Source organism: Suillus clintonianus (assembly GCF_016758775.1).
Source record: "Suillus clintonianus strain FC179 chromosome Unknown DEU56scaffold_62, whole genome shotgun sequence".
Taxonomy (NCBI): domain Eukaryota; kingdom Fungi; phylum Basidiomycota; class Agaricomycetes; order Boletales; family Suillaceae; genus Suillus; species Suillus clintonianus.
Genome location: NW_024539286.1, coordinates 15,629 through 34,921, shown reverse-complemented (window position 1 = coordinate 34,921; position 19,293 = coordinate 15,629). Strand labels below are relative to the sequence as shown.

At 48.6% G+C, this 19,293-nt stretch overlaps 6 protein-coding genes across 6 annotated transcripts; 4 read left to right on the top strand and 2 right to left on the bottom strand.

Moving 5' to 3' along the window:
• Nucleotides 1-337: 337 nt before the first annotated feature.
• DEU56DRAFT_872433 (uncharacterized protein) lies at nucleotides 338-3,503 on the top strand (the record flags this gene model as incomplete). The annotated part of the gene is made up of 11 exons (XM_041355781.1): nucleotides 338-667; nucleotides 719-937; nucleotides 1,009-1,188; nucleotides 1,250-1,446; nucleotides 1,502-1,703; nucleotides 1,762-1,919; nucleotides 1,989-2,085; nucleotides 2,145-2,324; nucleotides 2,387-2,593; nucleotides 2,666-2,998; nucleotides 3,051-3,503. The coding sequence occupies 11 exons, from the start codon at nucleotides 338-340 to the stop codon at nucleotides 3,501-3,503; spliced, it is 2,556 nt and encodes an 851-aa protein (XP_041206004.1).
• Nucleotides 3,504-4,672: 1,169 nt separating this feature from the next.
• DEU56DRAFT_915005 (uncharacterized protein) lies at nucleotides 4,673-6,647 on the top strand (the record flags this gene model as incomplete). The annotated part of the gene is made up of 6 exons (XM_041357690.1): nucleotides 4,673-4,717; nucleotides 4,767-5,006; nucleotides 5,080-5,448; nucleotides 5,499-5,741; nucleotides 5,791-5,919; nucleotides 5,970-6,647. The coding sequence occupies 6 exons, from the start codon at nucleotides 4,673-4,675 to the stop codon at nucleotides 6,645-6,647; spliced, it is 1,704 nt and encodes a 567-aa protein (XP_041206003.1).
• Nucleotides 6,648-7,027: 380 nt separating this feature from the next.
• Nucleotides 7,028-8,219, top strand: DEU56DRAFT_982235 (uncharacterized protein). The gene is made up of 4 exons (XM_041359882.1): nucleotides 7,028-7,208; nucleotides 7,264-7,465; nucleotides 7,529-7,892; nucleotides 7,959-8,219. Exons 2-4 carry the CDS (start codon nucleotides 7,431-7,433, stop codon nucleotides 7,983-7,985), a joined length of 426 nt encoding a protein of 141 aa, XP_041206002.1. The 5' UTR covers nucleotides 7,028-7,208; nucleotides 7,264-7,430; the 3' UTR covers nucleotides 7,986-8,219.
• Nucleotides 8,220-12,173: 3,954 nt separating this feature from the next.
• Nucleotides 12,174-13,169, bottom strand: DEU56DRAFT_902807 (uncharacterized protein; the record flags this gene model as incomplete). The annotated part of the gene is made up of 4 exons (XM_041356610.1): nucleotides 12,763-13,169; nucleotides 12,560-12,677; nucleotides 12,263-12,395; nucleotides 12,174-12,213 (listed from the first exon to the last, which is right to left on the bottom strand). Exons 1-4 carry the CDS (start codon nucleotides 13,045-13,047, stop codon nucleotides 12,174-12,176), a joined length of 576 nt encoding a protein of 191 aa, XP_041206001.1. The 5' UTR covers nucleotides 13,048-13,169.
• A 114-nt stretch (nucleotides 13,170-13,283) lies between these two features.
• DEU56DRAFT_816489 (uncharacterized protein) lies at nucleotides 13,284-15,147 on the bottom strand. Its single transcript, XM_041353852.1, has 2 exons — nucleotides 14,749-15,147; nucleotides 13,284-14,700 (listed from the first exon to the last, which is right to left on the bottom strand). Exons 1-2 carry the CDS (start codon nucleotides 15,091-15,093, stop codon nucleotides 13,390-13,392), a joined length of 1,656 nt encoding a protein of 551 aa, XP_041206000.1. The 5' UTR covers nucleotides 15,094-15,147; the 3' UTR covers nucleotides 13,284-13,389.
• A 75-nt stretch (nucleotides 15,148-15,222) lies between these two features.
• Nucleotides 15,223-19,209, top strand: DEU56DRAFT_816487 (uncharacterized protein). The gene is made up of 11 exons (XM_041353851.1): nucleotides 15,223-15,461; nucleotides 15,535-15,549; nucleotides 15,609-15,799; nucleotides 15,876-16,007; nucleotides 16,072-16,275; nucleotides 16,328-17,299; nucleotides 17,352-17,429; nucleotides 17,484-17,769; nucleotides 17,819-18,626; nucleotides 18,683-18,752; nucleotides 18,805-19,209. The coding sequence occupies exons 1-11, from the start codon at nucleotides 15,398-15,400 to the stop codon at nucleotides 19,099-19,101; spliced, it is 3,117 nt and encodes a 1,038-aa protein (XP_041205999.1). The 5' UTR covers nucleotides 15,223-15,397; the 3' UTR covers nucleotides 19,102-19,209.
• Nucleotides 19,210-19,293: the final 84 nt, after the last annotated feature.

Here is a 19,293-nt window from a genome sequence, read left to right as displayed (position 1 = left end):
ATGATTGTTAGAGGCGCGTCGAGAGAAACAGCGGAATCGTAGGAAGCTGCAGCAGACAACAGCTTCTGCTGCTGCTGCTGCTGCGTTGGTCCCTTCGGGATCGGCCCTGGATGACGCAGAGTCCTTGCCCGCTCAAGATCAGCAACCTGATTTTACTGCGCATCCATGGTCTGAAGGTGGTTCAGATCTCGTCGATATGAGCGTCAGTGGAGATGCACGCCAACGTATGTGCTACTCTGACTCTTGATGCGCCCCCCTCTAAGACCATCCAGGTTCGGCATCAGATACAAGCATGGGCACCGCGCCTATTCCAAATACCCTGTCATCACTCCCAACTATGCCTTCGGCTCGCTCCAATCTCGACACCTTCAAGACAGAGTACCACCCGCACAGTGGCCGCGCGACTTCTGTGGAGACGTTCTCCACTTTTGGACACAAAGAGCCTTCACAGCTGCCCGTCATTGACGAACAACCCTGGCAACCCTTCGCTTGTCGCGCGGATTTCGAGTTCGCCGAGCTCGCACATGGCGCTGCTTTGAACAAGAATCAGACAGATGAGCTCTTGCGGCTCATCTGGAGGATTGCGGACGGCCAAACGAACTTCACCTTCAAGTCGCATGGAGATGTTTCCAAAGCCTGGGATAGGGCAGCCGCTCAAATGACACCAGTGAGAGAATCACAAGATGTTCTTACTTTGCAGTCATATTGGTTGCCTTAGTTCGAGAAACATACCATCACCGTTCAGCACAAGCGAGAGGAGCTCGAGTACAACATGTATACGCGGCCATTGTGGGATTGGGCGCTGGACTTACTACAGGACCCTTTACTGATGCCCCATTTCGTTTGGGATGCGCAGCGATTATACAAGCATGACGGTACACGCTATGAGCGCTTTGTACACGAACCTTGGACTGCAGATAGGTGGTGGAATGTACAAGTATGCCATGTCTTACTACTATTGTTCACTTGTATCTAAGTAACGCCGTTTTCCGTATGTTTGAATCACAGTCATCTTTGCCCGAAAACGGCGTGCCGTTTGCGTTTATATTATACGCAGATAAAACACATCTCTCCTCTGCTGGCACAGTTAAGGCATACCCGGTGTTCGCTCGATGCGGAAACTTGCCCGTTGGTATCAGAAATACTGATGGGCTCGGTGGTGGGCGAATGGTTGGGTGGCTACCAATAGTGAGTTATAGTGAATCTTAGTTCCGTCGAGTTTCACTGGCGAAACAATTCTTTCGCGCAGGTTCCTGATGACTCTGAGGAGGACGGCAAGCTCACGTATGTCAATCTCAAACGGGTTGTATGGCACAAGTCATTCTTCAAGCTACTCGAAACTATTATAATGTATGCCCAGATGGGGTATGCGTATGTGTGCTATGATGGCATCATGAGGTGGCTATATGCGTTCATTCTGCTGTTATCAGCTGACTATGAAGAGCAGTACTTCATTTCGTACTAATTTCTGATGTTGTTTTCTGATTTAATCTCTCAACAGATGTGTTATGGCGCTTATACGAGGGACCAACTGTCACTGCCCGTGCCCTATCTGTCTTGTCCCTTCGGACAAGCTATACGACAACGCTTCCACTTACCCGATTCGATCATCCGACGATGCAAAGGCTTTCGTGGAGTTATGGACCAGGGACCGTGCGGCTGGAGAAAAGGCACTCAAAGAACAGGGCCTGCGGCCTGTTACGGTCAGTGCTTCCAATTAAATGTACTACTAACAGTCACATCTAACTCATTACATTATAGAACGTCTTTTGGAGTGTCCCAAATTCCGATCCTCAAGACACGATTTCACAGGACCATTTGCACGTCTATCACATGGGCCAATGGAAACATTTGTTTGGTGAACTCAAACGGCGCATCGCGGCCCTTGGACGCAGCGCTGAGAAACAAATGGATGACCAGTGGGTTTTTAATCATTTATTATCTCACTCCGCACTATCAGACTAATCCTATTTATCAATTGCTCACAGATTCGATGCCTTCCCGCGATGGCGCAATTTAAACCACTTCGATCGGGTTACTAACATCACATATAGCGATGGCAACAAGCTTCGCGATATTTCCAAGGTACGCCGTGACTTTACAGCTATCAGTTCTTCGTATTGATGAAGTCGCTCCTCTGATAGCAAGTATTGTACGCCGCCCAGAACATACTTACGCACACAGAGGATGAAGCCGGCTATGTGCTACTGCAGTGCATAGCAAGCTACTTACATATCGACATGTATATTTCACTCGAGGTCCAAACCGAAAGCACAATTGCTGCAGGGAGGGCTGAGGTATTTGAGTTTCAGAACCGCTTAGAGGTATGTGCCACTGCGATTCTGAGACTAGTTCACATATACTAACTATTTATTCACTATCTCAGGAGTACATCAAAATTGTCAAAGAGACCGATCCTGACACGATCAAAAACTGGAACTTTCCTAAGATTCATTCCGGAAAGCACATATTCGATGACATCATGGCGAAAGGCGCCGCCCGCAACTTCAGTACTCGACCCAATGAAAAGCAACACGGGCCAATCAAAAAGTGGTATCTACGGCAGACCAATCGTAAGAATATCGCTGATCAGGTATGTTAATTGGCATTTCTAACTTCCAAACGAGTCGCTCCACACCACTGACTCTGTAATATTAACTAATAGATCCTTGAGCTCGACCATAGGAGTGTTGTCTCCGAATTCATTCGTAGCCGTATCGAGTACCTTGATGAGGAACGACGCAAAGCCCTGCTCTCGCGGGATGAACTCGAGGATACGGATGAGGATGATGACGAGCTGTTTGAAGAACATCTTCATATTGGTTCACCCCTCAAGAATCATACAAGCTTTGCGCAAGTGGAGGAAGAAAACAAGTCATCGCGCGCCTTTCACCAGTTCCGGAAGAAGCTCGCAACATTTCTCAATCACTTCCTTCCCTCCCACAACATTCCATTGCCAGATGGAACAACATGGTTGAAACTTAGAGCACATGACCAGGTGATTATCTTTCCTCGCTGTTATTCAAATCTGACTTTGCGTGTATCAACAGATCCATGAACATCGTTACTTAAAAGTGCACTATGAGTCTGCCGCTGACTGGAAGTTGGCTACCGACTACCTGCGATGCAATCCAAGCTTCCATGGCAAAGAACGGCGCGACTACGCCCTAATACGCACACAGGACAAGGATGGCCACGACAAAAATATCTTTGTGCAGATATTATACATGTTCAAGCACACTGTCGGTAGCAACACTTTAGATCTTGCGCTGGTCCTACCCATGGATGCCTTAATTGGCCCATTGGCACGTCGGCGTATGGATAGGGAACTACGACTAACTCGACTCCGTGCACGGCCCACCTCTTCGTCTGAGTTTATCACCCTTCATTCCATCATTCGTGGTGCCTTGGTCGTCCCCAATTTCACTAACAAGGGAGATTATTTTCTTGTTGATTATGTTGATACCGACATGTTTCTTCGTACCAGACATTTGCTACAGTAGTACCGGTTCATCACCCACCTGTTTCCTTGCGCCATCCAATGCCCCCCTCCCCATCAAGATCTCAAGTAAAACTCCCGCATTTCATCGTGTACACCCTCCATCACCCTCCTCATCTAACCACCAAGTCAAGTTCCCGCATTTCATCGCATATGCCCTTCCCCACACCACCCTGCACTCACCCTCCAATTATCAAGTCAAGCTCCCGCATTTCATGGTATATACCCTTTCCTGCACCAACCTGCACTCACCCTCCAATTCCCAAGTCAAGCTCCCGCATTTCATCGCATATACCCTTCCCCACAACAACCTGCACTCACCCTCCAATTCCCAAGTCAAGCTCCCCCATTTCATCGCATATGCCCTTCCCCGCACTGACCTGCACTCGCCTCAATTCCCAAGTCAAGCTCCCGCATTTCATCGCATATACCCTTCCCCACACCAACCTGCACTCGCCCTCAAATTCCCAAGTGAAACTCCCGCATCTCATCACATATGCCCTTCCCCGCACTGACCTGCACTCGCCTCAATTCCCAAGTCAAGCTCCCGCATTTCATCGCATATACCCTTCCCCACACCAACCTGCACTCGCCCTCAAATTCCCAAGTGAAACTCCCGCATCTCATCGCATATGCCCTTCCCCGCACCGACCTGCGCTCACCCTCAAATTCCCAAGCGAAACTCCCGCATTTCATTGCATATGCCCTCCATCACCCTCCTCGTCTAACTCCCAGGTGAAGCTCCCACATTTCTTCACAAACACCCTCAGAACTTGACACTGACTCGTTTTGCAGGTCTGTTCTTGCTGCCTCATGTTGATGCTCGGGTACCTTCAGCACTGTCAATGATTCATTTCCGCTTTCTGCATGGGGACTGTAACACGCAATGCTTGTATTATGTATTCAGGTAAGCCGCAAAATATCATCACACAGGGTATCATTGGCATAACTGATATTATGTATCTGAATCAGTCCTGCAACATGTCAATGACGCACCGCACTATGACGTGCATGCCTGATGTGATGAGTCTCCATTTAATTTGTGCGTGTGATGTTGATGCTGATGCTGTTGCCTTATTACATCAACCGACGGGTCTTATTCTGACACGATCTAGACGACGCTGCAGTCTGAATTAAACAAGTCTAAGGTGTGTGTTTTTATCTAATAGAACAATGTCACGCATTACAGTCAACGTTGCGACGGCCCCCATAACGCATGTCAATGCGAGAGTTGATTTAAAGCTTGTGCGACTGACTGAGACTCCAGTCTGCCATTCTTCGACTCTGCCTCACTGCGCTCTCTGCTAATACTGAGACTGATATTATGCGTCCAATTCAGCAAGGCGAAGACTTTACGCGAGAAATTGAAGACATCAACAGCAACTCCAGTGACACAGACGGATCTGATGGTGATGATTCAGATTCAAATGATGATGCAGACTTATTGCGGATTCGCGATGCAATTGTCGCCCCTGCTGCTAACGCATCAACTCAAGATCTTCGCAAAGTAAGTTAATTCCGTCTTTTCGTTACATACGGACAAATGTTTGTGATAGTGATCATTGACATATCTACTATAGGCACTTGAACTTGCGCAAAGACTTCTTCTGGACATGCGCGGGAAGTACCGAGAGGCTTTGAAGAAGAACGCTTTGCTTGAGGCAACAGTTTCAAAAGGTCGGAAGACGAAACTAACCAAGAATGACCTTGCCCTCGCCGCCAAGGAAGACAGCATCAGAAATCTTGGACGCAAGTTCTCTGTCACGCACTGCTTATGGGTCGAAACGTCTATCTTCCCTTTGCGTGGGCCACCTCCCAGAATCGACCTCTCGAGCAAGGAGCGGTGGCTCTCACCGTTATCGATTCAGGATGGCGTTAAAGCCGAAATTTTCCAATTCATTCCCCCAGTCGACCACAATATGATGGCTCACAAAAACTTTGGCTCCCATGTATGTGCCATAATCTGAGACCCTCCTCAATCAACTGACCGTCTTTCCAGTTTGTGAAAGGTGTCAATAATGTTCGCGCTGAAATGCTCTCAGACATCAAGTCATGTGCAGCAGCGATTTTCAGTCTGGATGCCAAGTTCTTCATAAGAGGTTACGCACGGGACACAGAGCCAGCTTGCCGAACTCTGCTCCTCAACCCCCAAGGCATATATACCAAGTTTGCTCCAGTTCTTTTCCCGCGTCCAGACCGTCTCGCCAGAGATGATTTTCTGAAAACATCGAAGCTTGTTTATGTAGGTTCTTCCCTTCCTTTAATTCCACTAAACTGAATCACATTCATAGGTCTTGAAAGCATCCCTTTTTGGCCGATCTTCACTCGCTGCCAACGCAGTCCCCACTCCAAAAACGAAGGCCAAAATATGGGAGTTACGCGCTGTAACACCTGGCCTCATCGCAGCAGCAGCCGTTATTGTACGCTTCTTCTTCTTACACTGCGGAACATTGATATTTACGCATTTCAGGCTATATTTGTCCTATCCGGCGACAAAGAGTTGGTTGAAGTCGGCGACAAATCCCGGATTCCATACAAAGACTACCATAACTACTACCGACAATCGCTGCTAACCGGAGGTGCCTGGGCAAACGGGGTCTTCACGTTTTTCAACAACGCGCTGTTTGCGACATCTCATTCTGCCTCAACTATCCTCGGTTCAGACCCCTCACACGACTCGAGCGGTCCACAGGACAGCTGGGAAGAAATGTTTGAGCACGCAATGGAAACCGGAGGCGAACTACCAGAACTAGATGCAGTTGGCCCTGTCATCGATTCAGAGGCGCCCACCACACCTCCTGCTGCACCTCCTGCTGCACCCCCCGCTGCACCTCCCGCTGCACCTCCTGCCACACCTCCTGCTGCACCTCCTGCTATACCCGGTCCCCAATCAATCTCTGCCGCCATGCAAGGTTTAGCTTTAGCTGAGGACGGTCGTCGAGACCCACCACCTGCAGCGCAGCCAGTACTTGATGAGGACGAGCTGGAACCACCTGCTGTCCAGAAGCCGAAGCCAAGGCCAAAGCCAAAGCGGAAGGGCAAGGCCGCCAATGATACTAATACTACTACCAGTGCTGACCCGGAGGATCAAGCTCCTGGAAAGGAACCTGAGGTTTTGTTGTCAGTAGTCAGTGGCAGTGGTGTGTGAAGGGGCCGATCAAGGATCACTAAGTAGACTGTCTTCATCCTGCGCTCAACGATTGTTATTACCTGTAATTCAATACCTGGACAATCCCTTACTTTCAAATAGAATTGTCTGCTGGTTAAATTTTCACGCAATGCATCATCTTAAATCCATTGATTGTGACATTAGCTAGACATGCAACTACAATACAACTAAGTAGAGATTTTGAATCCGAATCAACAGAGCGACGTCGACTCGGACAAGAATTCAGCCATCTGAATCAATCATTGTCATTGCTATGTCTATGTTGACGCCATTAATTCAATACATAATGATTTATAATAATAATTAAACAGTACCAAACAATAACCGAACTTGGAATGTTTTGGAATCACTCTCATTCACTTACATTCCGACTACCATGTCCCAATGGATTCCCTTCGCCACTGTCACTCAGCAATCTTCTCAACAGAATGGCGCATTGCCCCCAATGCCTTCGACATCACAACCTATTCCACCTGCGCAGCCGACGAATTTCCCTGAAGCAACATGTATCAGTGGAAGCGCTGGCAGCCGCGAGCTCTGGTATGTCTGCCCCATTTCCCTCTGTCTGACCCATCTGAATCCAACCCCCCTGCAGGAATTCGGTATCGACATTATCGGTGAAGACAACAAGACCACCATCCACCACAAAGTCGCTGCCCACGTAGAGGCCATCCCAACATCCGCCTCTCTTCCTCCCAACATCCAGGCGAACTCCAGAAGAGCCATGACACTGGCGCAGAACTGCACTCCCTGAGCTCTTCAATGAATGACATTCACGACACGCTCAGTGGCTCGGTGTAAGTGGTCTGTCCCCGCCACTCTCTTTATTCCTACATACTGACTATCCCCCTTCCCCATAGCCCAAAACCTACCACACTTCCCCCAATTGCTCCCTCCCATGCGTTCACAACAAGCCTCGACCACCTCTGCACCCACACCCGCATCTGCCGCGCCCGCAAACCCAGAACCCCTGCACCTCCTCCCATGCGTTCACAACAAGCCTCGACCACCTCTGCACCCACACCCGCATCTGCCACGCCCGCAAACCCAGAACCCCTGCACCTCCTCCCATGCATTCACAACAAGCCTCGACCACCTCTGCACACACCCGCATCTGTCGCACCCGCAAACCCAGAACCCCTGCACCTCCCCCAGAGCACCCTGGCCTTTCTCCTTCGAGCTCGAGTCATGCTGACTCAAGTCGTTGCCCACTCTTCGCAGTATGTGAGTGTCTTGATCCTCCTTTGAGCTCGAGCTATGCTGATCCATGTCGTTGCCCACTCTTCGCAGGATGTGAGTGTCTTGATCCTCCTTTGAGCTGCGCTCAGAGCTACATGAGACCCAAACCAGCCTCGCAAGCCACATCGACAAGGTCCGCGCCCAGCTCCGTTTCGTTTCGTTTGACGGAACGGTTTGCTGATGCGGCTGATGTATTTAGGATTCGCATTTACAATACGCGGGTATTGAGTCTATAATGTTGCAATACCTATTTACAGTAGCGATTGTATTATGTATTTGGATAGTATTGCAATTTAAAAAAATTGATTTCAAGCACACGCAATGATTTTAAGGCCTTGGATAGTATTGCAATTAAAAAAAATTGATTTCAACCACACGCAATGATTTTAAGGCCTTGGAAGGACATGTGACTGATATTTGACTTGCAATTTGCTCTTAAATTGGAATGGTCTTGGGACCGCCTTGGAAGCCCCCTGGTGTCGCTTTCAAGCGGCTTCCAAAATTTTCGGGTTGCCTTCCAAGCGAGTTGTAATGCCGCCGGCAAATTGAGGGCTTCCAATTCATTTTAAGGACCGCCAACCAAAAATAGAAATCTCCGACAGTCAGCATCAATCGACCCAGACTGTGTCTCTCACTGAAAAAAAAATTGAATCATTTCGCTCACCTCTCCAATGCGCTTCGGCATTAGAGGACAGACGACACAACAGACAAAGGGTACAGGTATGCCCGGAGGGCCATTGCGAATATATATATGTTTCTCACTACCTCGGTTCGGGCCTTACCGACACTTGGCGGTGTAAATCTCGCGTCCCGCACTTGATGGGCGCTTTACAGCGTCGCCATGCACATTTGCGGCGCCCCAACAGCGCCACGACGCGTCCTCAGCCACCTGTTTGCTGTCCAATACATTTTTGTCCTCAAAAACAATTTTTCGCATGCCTGTAGATAGATGTGTGAACTAAGTGCAAATGAATGTACTTTACAATATCATATGTACATGTTCTACTGGAGTTGCAGACTCAAAACTCACACCACACAGACATCATTAGGGCTGCTGCTACCCACCGCTGACCGCAGGACTTCATGCCCCCGTCGTGACTCGTGACTTCATAGACGCACCCCGAACCTGCCTGCAGTTCATCAGGAAATGTGCAGAGGGGCCTGGATAGCCTGGAGAGTCTGGCTCCAGGCTATCAGGCAACCAGATTCGAGCCTGGCTCCAGATGAATCTGCCATGACCAGATTGGCATAACTGGTACCAGATCACTACCAGATTGCGCATTTTTGACACTTTTAATTGCCAATGTCAGGAGTTGAACTTGAGACCTCATGGTGTCAGAATTAATTATCAACAACAACATACTTACCATTTCACCATAGTAGCTTTATTCTCCCTGACTCAAAATGACATATATACCATTTCTCAAGTCCCTTTATATTGTGAAATTTAATCCATTGTTATGAGACAAACTATTCAAATACCCAGATCTCATTATAACCTACTCATTGACTTCTTATTTAAATCCAGGTGTTATACAAAAACATATTACCATGAGAATAAAATATATAGTGAGGGTTAGCACTACTGAGAAGCAAACACCTACCAGATCACCAGGCCATCCAGGTCACCAGGTCACCAGGTCACCAGGTCATCCAGGTCATCCAGGTCAACACCAGGACATTCAGGTGCTCACCAGGTGTGGCCAGGTGCCTGGATGTAGAAGTAGATTGTCAGATGATGAAGTAGCACTATACACAATATTTTAATATAACATCTTTGCTCTAACTTCAGTTTGTCATGTGTGAGAAGTAAACACCTACCAGGTTGCCAGGTCATCCAGGTTGCTGCCAGGTCATTCAGGTGCTCACCAGGTGCAGCCAGGTGCCTGCACATTTGCTGATGTTGAGAACCGGGGTTCTCCGGCCCGCCGGTCATTGACAGAATTTACATTAGCTAATCGTGAATTTTTCGAGATATCCTGACTAGCTAGTACTTTGTGCACACGGCGGGCGGGAAGGGTAGTATATCTAGTACGAATGTCATCGTCGTTTGTCCGCCAACATCCCCGCTCCCTCGCATCCATCCTCTCGCAGTATGACCCTGGTCTCAGACGACCCTAATTATTGGCCACTCATCAATTCATATCGTATTGGCAGCTATTTTGCAAGTTCGTGAAGAGCAGATGTTGACGCTGATGTCTCAATCTTACCTTGACTGTGGTTTTGCAGTTGCCGCCTGTGTTGGAGTGACGTATGATTGGGGTGAGCATGATAATGGCATTAAAGAATGGCTCATTTCATACAAGTAGTACCAGCCCTTACACTTGGACAAGAGGTATGTTGATGCTATGACCGGAGCCGCCATCTCATTACTAAGAATGATTTTGTAGGTCGAACTGGTCTGGGTGAGCAGAGTTCCACGTCAGAAGAACACCATTGATTTGCGACAGAGGCAACGTTGGTCCCTCATGACCGTCCTCTATCTGAGTGTATGTATCTTGCCTGTTGTGAAGTTGTGCTGACTTGACAATAACCTAGGTGCGCTATCTTGGAGTATTATTTATCATGTATGTTCAGAAGGTCAAATAATTGATGTTGTGCTAATCGACCATCTCTCACACTCAGCCTCGACATACTGGGTATGTCTTCTCACTTTGAGATTGTTCGTTTCTTCTGACCTGCGGCATACAGCCAGTATTCCGGCGGTCTCGTTGACGAATGCAGTGAGTCTTCTTCACCGATGCCTGCTATTCCCGTCCAATTGACCACGGCGCGCTGTAGGGGTGAGTGTCATTATTGACCAGCTTCTTCGTTCACTGTTATGAATTCCACAGGTGTGAGTGTGTTTGGAGTGTGGGATCCACCTGAGCCTGATAACTAACTGGATACCTCAGGCCGGATAGTGTACATCATGTGGGATTGTGTGAACATTGTGGTATTTCCAATGCTGTGTGGTGAGTTGTGCAATCACAAGGCCTGTGATATTGAGTTGACCGAAACATCTTGCAAGTCATCATGATCGCTCGGTTACATGCTATGTATCAACGATCCAGAAGGATCCTGATATTTCTCGTCGTGGTGTGCTTAGCTGTCAACATTTTTGACGGAGTAGCCGCCGTAATGTCAATGTGGAATATTTCAATGGGTACGCTTAATTGTGAATGGAAAACGTGCATGAGGCTCATTGATGAACACCAGAGGAACTCGTTGTCTTCGGCACCCATATGTGCGTGGCTAGCGGTCCGCATGAAGTCGCAGTTCTGGATGGCATTATTTGGATACTCAGCCCTATATGGGAGGTCCTCGTATTGTGTCTTGCAGTCTGGATTGCTGTAAAACCCTTTCGTGAACTGCGACAACATTCGACAGGAGGGGTTATCAGGGACTGTTTCGCGGTGTTGATAAAATTCCACGTGCTTTATTTTGCGAGGTGAGCTCATATTGTGAATATCGTTCCCTTTTCTGCTGAATGATTGAACGTGGTAGTTATGTTGCTGGGTCTTGCTTCAAACTCGTTTGTTATTGGTCTCCAACGATTTCAGCGGTATGCCAATCTTTCACTGACCTGTGCATGCGACCACGGTTCATCATTTCTATAGAATCCATTTTCCCTGGCAACTCAGCTTTTTCTTGGTGTTCTTCAAATTTTGACAGTCGTACAGTCCTTCGTGCTGGGACCACGCCTCATCCTTAGCATTCGAGAATATAACGCTAAGCTCGTGGTCGACTCCGACGCAGCAACCGCCATGACCTCAATCGCTTTCCAGGAGCGCGTGCATGTATCGACTGGCAGTGGTGTGTAGCACAGGAGATAACTGATGAAATTAATGGTAGTCTGGTACTCTGCAGGGAGCCGGAGAATTTACATTGTTCTTGATTTCAATGGTACTTATTTATTTGGTGTTGCGAAGTGGATTTCAAGCAGACATGGGTTCTTGGCAAATGTTTCGTTGTAATATGTATTTGATTTTTTTTTGTTTCGACAAACGTTGAAAGAGACAGGACGAGGTATCGAGTCCGAATGCGATAATCATTATGGAGTGGCGTGAATATTAATTTTTGGTTCTAGTATCGGTGCACACACACGGGGAGCTTGAATATTGACATTGACATTGAATATTTGAATGATGGCGTAGTACTGACGAGGATATCTGAAATTCATGAAAGTGTCGAGTTCACACAGCGCGGATCATAATTGACAGTCCGGACTCGAGAGAGGCGAGATGTGCCATTTGACTTGTTCGTTTATTTGCGTTCTCATCCACATCACATCCCTGCCCTAGCACGAATGTGTTGCGTCACGGCGCTGTTATATTTATACAATGCAGAAGCATGGTCTAAAACTCGCTACTTACTTCCCGTCACGCGAGAACGTGATACATGTCTGTCCTTGCTGATGTGCCGAGTTGCTGATCGCCTTCAAGAGCTTGCCATCGTGGCTATTCAAAGTGCAGGGCTGAGGAGATTCAACACTACATGTGCAGGTGGCTCTTAGTAAGGAGTATGAAGAAATCAGTATCATGAAAGTTCGTGAACTGTCATCTATGGCTATCATGACAGTCTTGGGAGAGGATAGAAAGACCAGATGCCACATCGTAGATCGAAAACTGAAAACAATCTCGGCAAAAACTAACGCGAGACAATGCTCTCACTCTGCCCTCTCGTTCGGCCTCCCAACTGCAGTGAACGTTTCGCGCCTAGTGACAAATCATCATTTGCACGAGAGAAGAAGTCATCTTCGCCCTCATATGGAGAAGTTCCCGAATTTATCTGTGCGGCAGCACCACAACATTTGATGAGCCAAATTTAGATCATGGGGAGACAGTCCCTTGGCAATGAGTCTAGAAAGACTTACCCACTGCTTGAGAACATCTGCTACACGACTTGCTTCCTCGACGTTGAAGGTTACACCAGTCCCCTTCTCGACATGGAGCCGCATGAGCTCACTCAGCGACCTGGCCTTCCTACTCTTGTTTTCCCCAGGTGCGCTGCAGTCGGCCTGCACGTCCTCCGCCGGAAACGGGACCGAGTGTCGTGGTGCTTGCGTCTGAGGCACTATAATATCACTTTCTGAGCGGTCCCAGTCCTCATTCAGGCTCAGCGAGAGGCTGCTCGTCGTGAAACTCTCCTTTGATGACATAGCTTAATTATAGCCCCAGTTCTTGGCACGGCCAGGAGGTGATGGGTGAGGCGGAGCAGACGAAGTAGGAGGGATTGTAATGATTAATGTCGAAGCCAGTAACTCCTGCGCCACTTCCGACCACGCCGCGTGAAACCTTCTTGTTCACGTCGTCCCTTCAAGTTGCGCGGGAGTCACGATCACGTGTCTGTGTGACAACGCGGTCACTCATCTTTGTTATGCATAGCACATACTTCCTAGTCTTCATTTATGACAACACAATTAAACAGATAATTGTACAACAGGTACGAAGTAGACATTGGCATAAAACTGCCATAGATGATTGCAACATGGAGAAGGCCATCATTGTCCCAAACATCGTGTCTTTAAAGTGCGAAAGCCGCCAAGTAAGTAATTGACCGACATCCATTGCTCCAGCGCCTGTCTTTCTCTGAAATATACATGCGGTGGGTCACCAAACCAAGGGGCAAGATTCACCCCCGCCAAATTAGGGAAAAGGCTGCTGAGGACAAGAGCCACGTCCCATGGAGAGCTGATCAGCGAGTTACCGAGGACAAGTTCTTGCAGACCACCATTACGAATACCATTGCCGCGGGATGTGACGACTATGCCATCAAGCTGCGTGGTATCGATAACAAGAGAGATAGAGACCAATTTAGGGCAAAGCCGAAGCACGTTGATGAGTCCATGGAAGGTAGGCAGACTAGTGCTGCCGGGGTGGTGAAGATAACTGAATTTGAAAATTTTGAGCTTAGGCCATAGGTCTACCAGCTCGCTTAGTTCGTCATCGGAGATCGAGAGGGTACATGCTGCCTCGATATCGAAATGGGTTAAATTGTGAAACAGTCGCAGTGGGCTGAAGTCGCTCGGTTGCGCGAATGTGTTAACGAGAAACCGTTCGCCGAGTGTTATGGCCTCGAGAGTGTCTTTGTCGCATCTTTCTAGGAGCATGCCGCAGAACCTGGATATAGAACCGGATTGCTGTTCGAACACGGTAATCTGAAAGATGGCGGTAAAATGCTTGGTTTGAACGGTTCGGAGATAACGTAAGACGTCTGTTATAAGGTCGAGTCCGGGAGCTTGAAGGCCCAAGTGATCCAGATGTTTAAAACTAAGTGATTGTGGTGACAACCGCGTGCGTCGGAGAAAAGTCGGCGCTATGTAAAGCCAAAATGTCTTCAGAGACTCTAGCTGCGTAACGTGCTTCATCCCTGTATCATCTAGGTCGCACACACTCAAGGCGGAAAGATTACGGAGCTGACATATCGCAGGTGTCAGGAAGGGCGCAAAGTCGTGATGAAACGTCGGGTCATCTATTTGAGATCGAAAGTAGGTGAGATTAGGACATGTGGCCCCGATAATGGACAGGATGGACATCAAGGCCGGCGAAATTGAGGTAATGCGTAGATTCAAGGAAACCAGGGAAGGTACCAATGCCATACGCAAGAACTCGAGGGCGAGGTGGATTTGTGTGCAATTCCAAGTCAAACTTCGAAGATTTGGAAACATGGTCGAGGATGGATAAGATAGCACTAGTATACGAAGATGTTCAATAATGAATGATGGATCCCCGGATTGTGTGATCGAGCGCACGCGTGGCGCGTATTTATCAAAAATGTCCCAGGCCTTTTTATCGATGGGCTTGAGCAGTATCTGCACATACCTACTGAGTAATCAATGGCGCGAGTATGAAATGCCTACCCGTTCTCCTGGGGGACTGCCCCAGGTATGCGTTGGTAGACAGCTGACGATGATAGGCTCTAGGGATGGCAAATTCCTCCATAAGGCATCAAGTGCTGGACGTTCAAATTTGCGACACGTCAACGCAAGACCAGGAAGTGAGCCACGATCAGTGTGCCAGCTGATCTCTAGCATAATTTCGGCAATGCGCAGAGCTCGATGCATGAGGTTGAAAACGGAAATACAGATTCGAGAGCGTGATGAAAAAGCGAGCTGGCATACTCGACTCTTTAAAGACAGAATGCGCCAACTGGTAGATGAACATGGGTCCCCACGTATGAAGGATGTATGGGACATGCGGTCCATGAAGGAAGGGATGGTATACTACCGTATTGTCACTATTGTTGTCGTGAACAATTGTGGCTGAGTTGTATTTGTATTTATTTGTAAGCTGATTAGGGTAGGATTGAATTTGGATCGATCCATTACCGCCACGCACGGTTCATTTTGTATTTTGTTGTATCTTCTTAACTTTGGCCGAAACTTGCTCTCTTAAACATTCTAACAACTCACTAAAGTCTTCTACTAAACCACCAGCGACACCCCTTTCAACTCTTTTTTTTGAACATTTTCTCATATCTTTATATCAACACTAGTTCGTATTTCCAACATGTCATTCGCCGAAGTTGGTTCCGAATCCCTTAGGCCGATCCTTCTACGCTCAAGTACACCAGGCATGTCTCTATCATCATTTTCATCATATCGCTTTATCTCATCACTTTATTCCCTTTTATTCCTTTTCCGCAGCTCCCAATGAGAAAGGTAAGCCCTTCTCTCCTCAAATTTTCCATCCACCGAACTCATTGTGTCATATCCTTCAGTATTGCTATACCTAGAGGGGATGCAAAGAGAGTCTATGGGTCTCGGCTCACCTACTTCTACTCTCATTCGTAATGGTCTCCCATCTACAAGGCGCAGCGCCTTTGGCAATGATGACGGCGCCTCCGATCTAGACTCAAATGTTCAGGATGGCCGAAAGACCGAGATGTCTATCAATGCTCACTCTGCAATGGTGAGCATCAATCACATTCATTTTTTTTTTTGAATTTCGTCTGGATTTCCCATGATGTTAAACGACGTACTGCCAGCATGAACCTGGTCCTCAGGATCCCCCAGGTCCGCGTTATGAGTCTTTTGATTCTGGCCCTTCGTTTGGCAACAAGGGCCCTTTGCCTGGCTTTGGGCCCAGTAGCGGGGCACCTCCCTGGAATACTTGGGAGGTACGTCGCCATCGGGCTCACATTCTCATATCTCCATTTCTACCCTTGTACTCATTTTATCCAGCATTCTACAGTGGCCGGCGCAAGAGTACCTCTTCCAACCTCTATCACCTCCCCGACCACTTTCAACATCAACATTGAACCTCCATCCACACCCAGCGGTTCCAAGTCACGCAAGTCTACTTCTCAAGCCAGTGGTGCCCCGCCAAAATCACGCAAATCAGCGGCTTCCATAGTTGAAAGTGATTCACGGGACACCGTTAGAGGCGTATGTATTTTAGCGTCATCAGCCATACAGGTTATTGATAGATATGTTCTAGCATCACAATACTCCAAGCAAGGCACATACAGCACGCAGCGCAGCACCTGACGAAGTTCCCTTGTCCCCTCGCCGATCACGAGCCGGATCAAGATCACAAGTTCCTACTGAATATCCTCCTTTACCCCCCAGCACATTGCTTAGCCCGTCAGGCCGAACGAGCCAGCTCCCTCTCTCTCCGCGATCGCACCACCGTGCGCCAAGCGTGTCGCCATCTGACTCTCCCAGTCAAGCCCCATTCAAGGCTGCCAAGATGGCGGCGAAGGAGAGGGAACAAAGGGAAAAGGAGAAGATCCGCTCAGTTGTGAGTGGCGGCCCCATGAGTGATGTCGATGGTGCTGCATCAAAACGCGGAGGTCCAAGTGCTGCTGGCAGCCCAATGTCTCCTTCACATCATAACCGCCCGTTCTCCCCTTACCGTCATGCCCCCACCCAAGAAGACTTACTATTTGCTGCAACAACCCAAGTCCAGAGGCAGGCGTCTTCACAATCGAATGCGTTGTCTCAGTTGAACGTGAATACATCTCAGCTGGACGGCGGGGGAGGTGGCAGCAAAGTATCTCATGTGTCGCACCATTCCCACCACACTCATCAATCCCATGTCTCACATCAGTCGCATCATTCACATCACACTCATCAATCCCAGTCTCGCGCTCGCTCGCCAGCACGCGTAGAAGAAGATGGCAGAGCGACGCCCACACCTTCTCGTCCGCATTCTCCGTCGTTCTCCCTGAACCAGGCTGAGGAAGAGATGGTGGCAAAGGCACTGGCCGAACGTGGCGCTGGTAATCGCACTTCGTACGCTCCAAGTGCACTTGAACCAGAAATTGTCGACTCTCACTTCCACGATATGGACCTTTGCATCTTGCTTCATCAAATGGACGATAACGCGACCCATGAGGTAGTGAAGAAAGCGTTGCGGAAAGCATTGAGGCAGCGCGTCAAGAAGTTGGGCATGAAATACGACCAAGATGTGCGCTCAATTCATTATATTTTATGTTCCATGATGTCTCACATACTAGCAGTCCATGCGACAGTACAGGAAGTCGTTTCATGATCATGATCCTAGCGTTCATCTGGATGCAACTTTCCAGACCGGCACAGTGAGTTGCTCTCATTGTTTACGATGTTCGGGTCTGACACCAACTCTGCAACAGCAAGAGCCACCTGAGTGGGCCAAAGAGCTTATGAACGGAATGATTAGAGTCCAAGAGCGTCTCGAAACTCTCAGCCCTCAGTCGTTGAATGTGCCCATGCCACCTCGCAGTCAGCAATCATATGCCGAGTCCTCTGCTTCTCGAGATCAATACCGAGGAGAGACGGAATACTCAGAAAACATGGATCAGTACGGTCAAACCCCGCGCACTCAAACCGTGAATATCAACACGCAGCCGACCGGCACTATTCCAGAGTCGATGTATCAAAATGAAACTGCTATCATTGGTACGTTTTCTTGTTGCGTAATCGAGATGAATATCCTGATGGATTATAGTTGAAGAGGATGATGAAATCTATGGTGATCACACCGAAATTGAGCAACGGTTCGGTGCTGGTACGATCACCGAGACACGGGGAGGTATGAGCGAGTTTTTGGCTGGGGATCGAGACGACTCTCCGGGCCAGCAGTTCTTGGAGGAAGAGCTGTACAAGCTGCGTGTCAAGCCTGGAGGAAGCCAGTCGGCCATCACGCACAAGACTTGGGAAGTTGCGAGAGATGACCAGGACGAGTTCGAGGAGGGTCAAGGAGCATTCACTGAATCTGGTCTACCTGAAATTCCTGACTCGGGCAACTACACCGAGCGTCGTCAGCCCTCTCCACCTCTACCGCCAATCCCCGGACAGGAGGTCATTCGACGCGATATGGTGCCTTCTCAAAACTCGCATGTTTGGAATCCCAGTCACGACTATGGCGACTCCACTCCCCCGCCGTGGCAACGCATTCACCAGCGTCTCCTCAGTTGGGCTATCATATGGCCGATGAGCGAGATTGATGCAGCCCTCAACAGCACAACTCGAGGGCAGCAGGTGGATGAAGTCGCGCTGAGCATATGGTCGACCCAGACTTACAAACGATATGTGAGAAGCCGCATGACTGATACACCGGGCGGGCGCGTGGACAGGCTTTTCGTCCCTCCGAACATGGCCGATGCGATCAGCACTGCTGTTTTCAACGGCCGGCACGGAGACGCATGTGGAATGTTGAGGGACCTTTGGGCGCCTTTTGGTTTTGAGGGCGCTCCGAGATTGATTGTTGTGCTTGCGAAACATCGATCGGATGCAGGTCATTGGGTCGTCCACAGGTTGGTGGTTAATTGCTTCTACTTCTTTGCGCAATTTAACGAGTCTCTTGTCTTAGATTCTCACTCCCTGATGGTGCACTCACGACATACGACTCATATCCTGAACGGACTCTTCCCGATGGACGGGTGAGTAACCTGATATAATCATACACTCAGCAGGCGCTAATTTCCCTCCTAGCCTCTTGGTTGGTGGTTTGCTATCCGAGTAGCATGGCCAGGTGCCATTTACGCAAACCCGGACCACCTCATGCAAAAGATGGTTCGCCTCCACCGTCCGATGCAGCTCAACATCGACAACTCCGTCGCTGCTGCTGGAATCTGGCGAAACGTGCTCATGGGCTCTCGCGCAGAACGCAGTCTTGACTTGGAACGTCTTCGGGATCTGATTAACACGGAGGTGAAGAATTTGAGGCAGCGAAAACAGCAGGGGAAGTTGTCGATCAGCTCGCCTAAAGCGAATTGGGAGGAAGTTTAGTTACTTAGATTATATATATACATGGACTGGGTTGATTGATTGGTTATTGTCGTGCTGGATCTGATGTATGTACTGTATGGATATGGCAAAGACCTGCTTTTCCATGTTGCTTGTTGGTTTGACTTTATCTGAGAACTCATGTTTTGGGAGATCAGTGCTACTGTATGCCTCTGATCTCCATCAATATTTAAG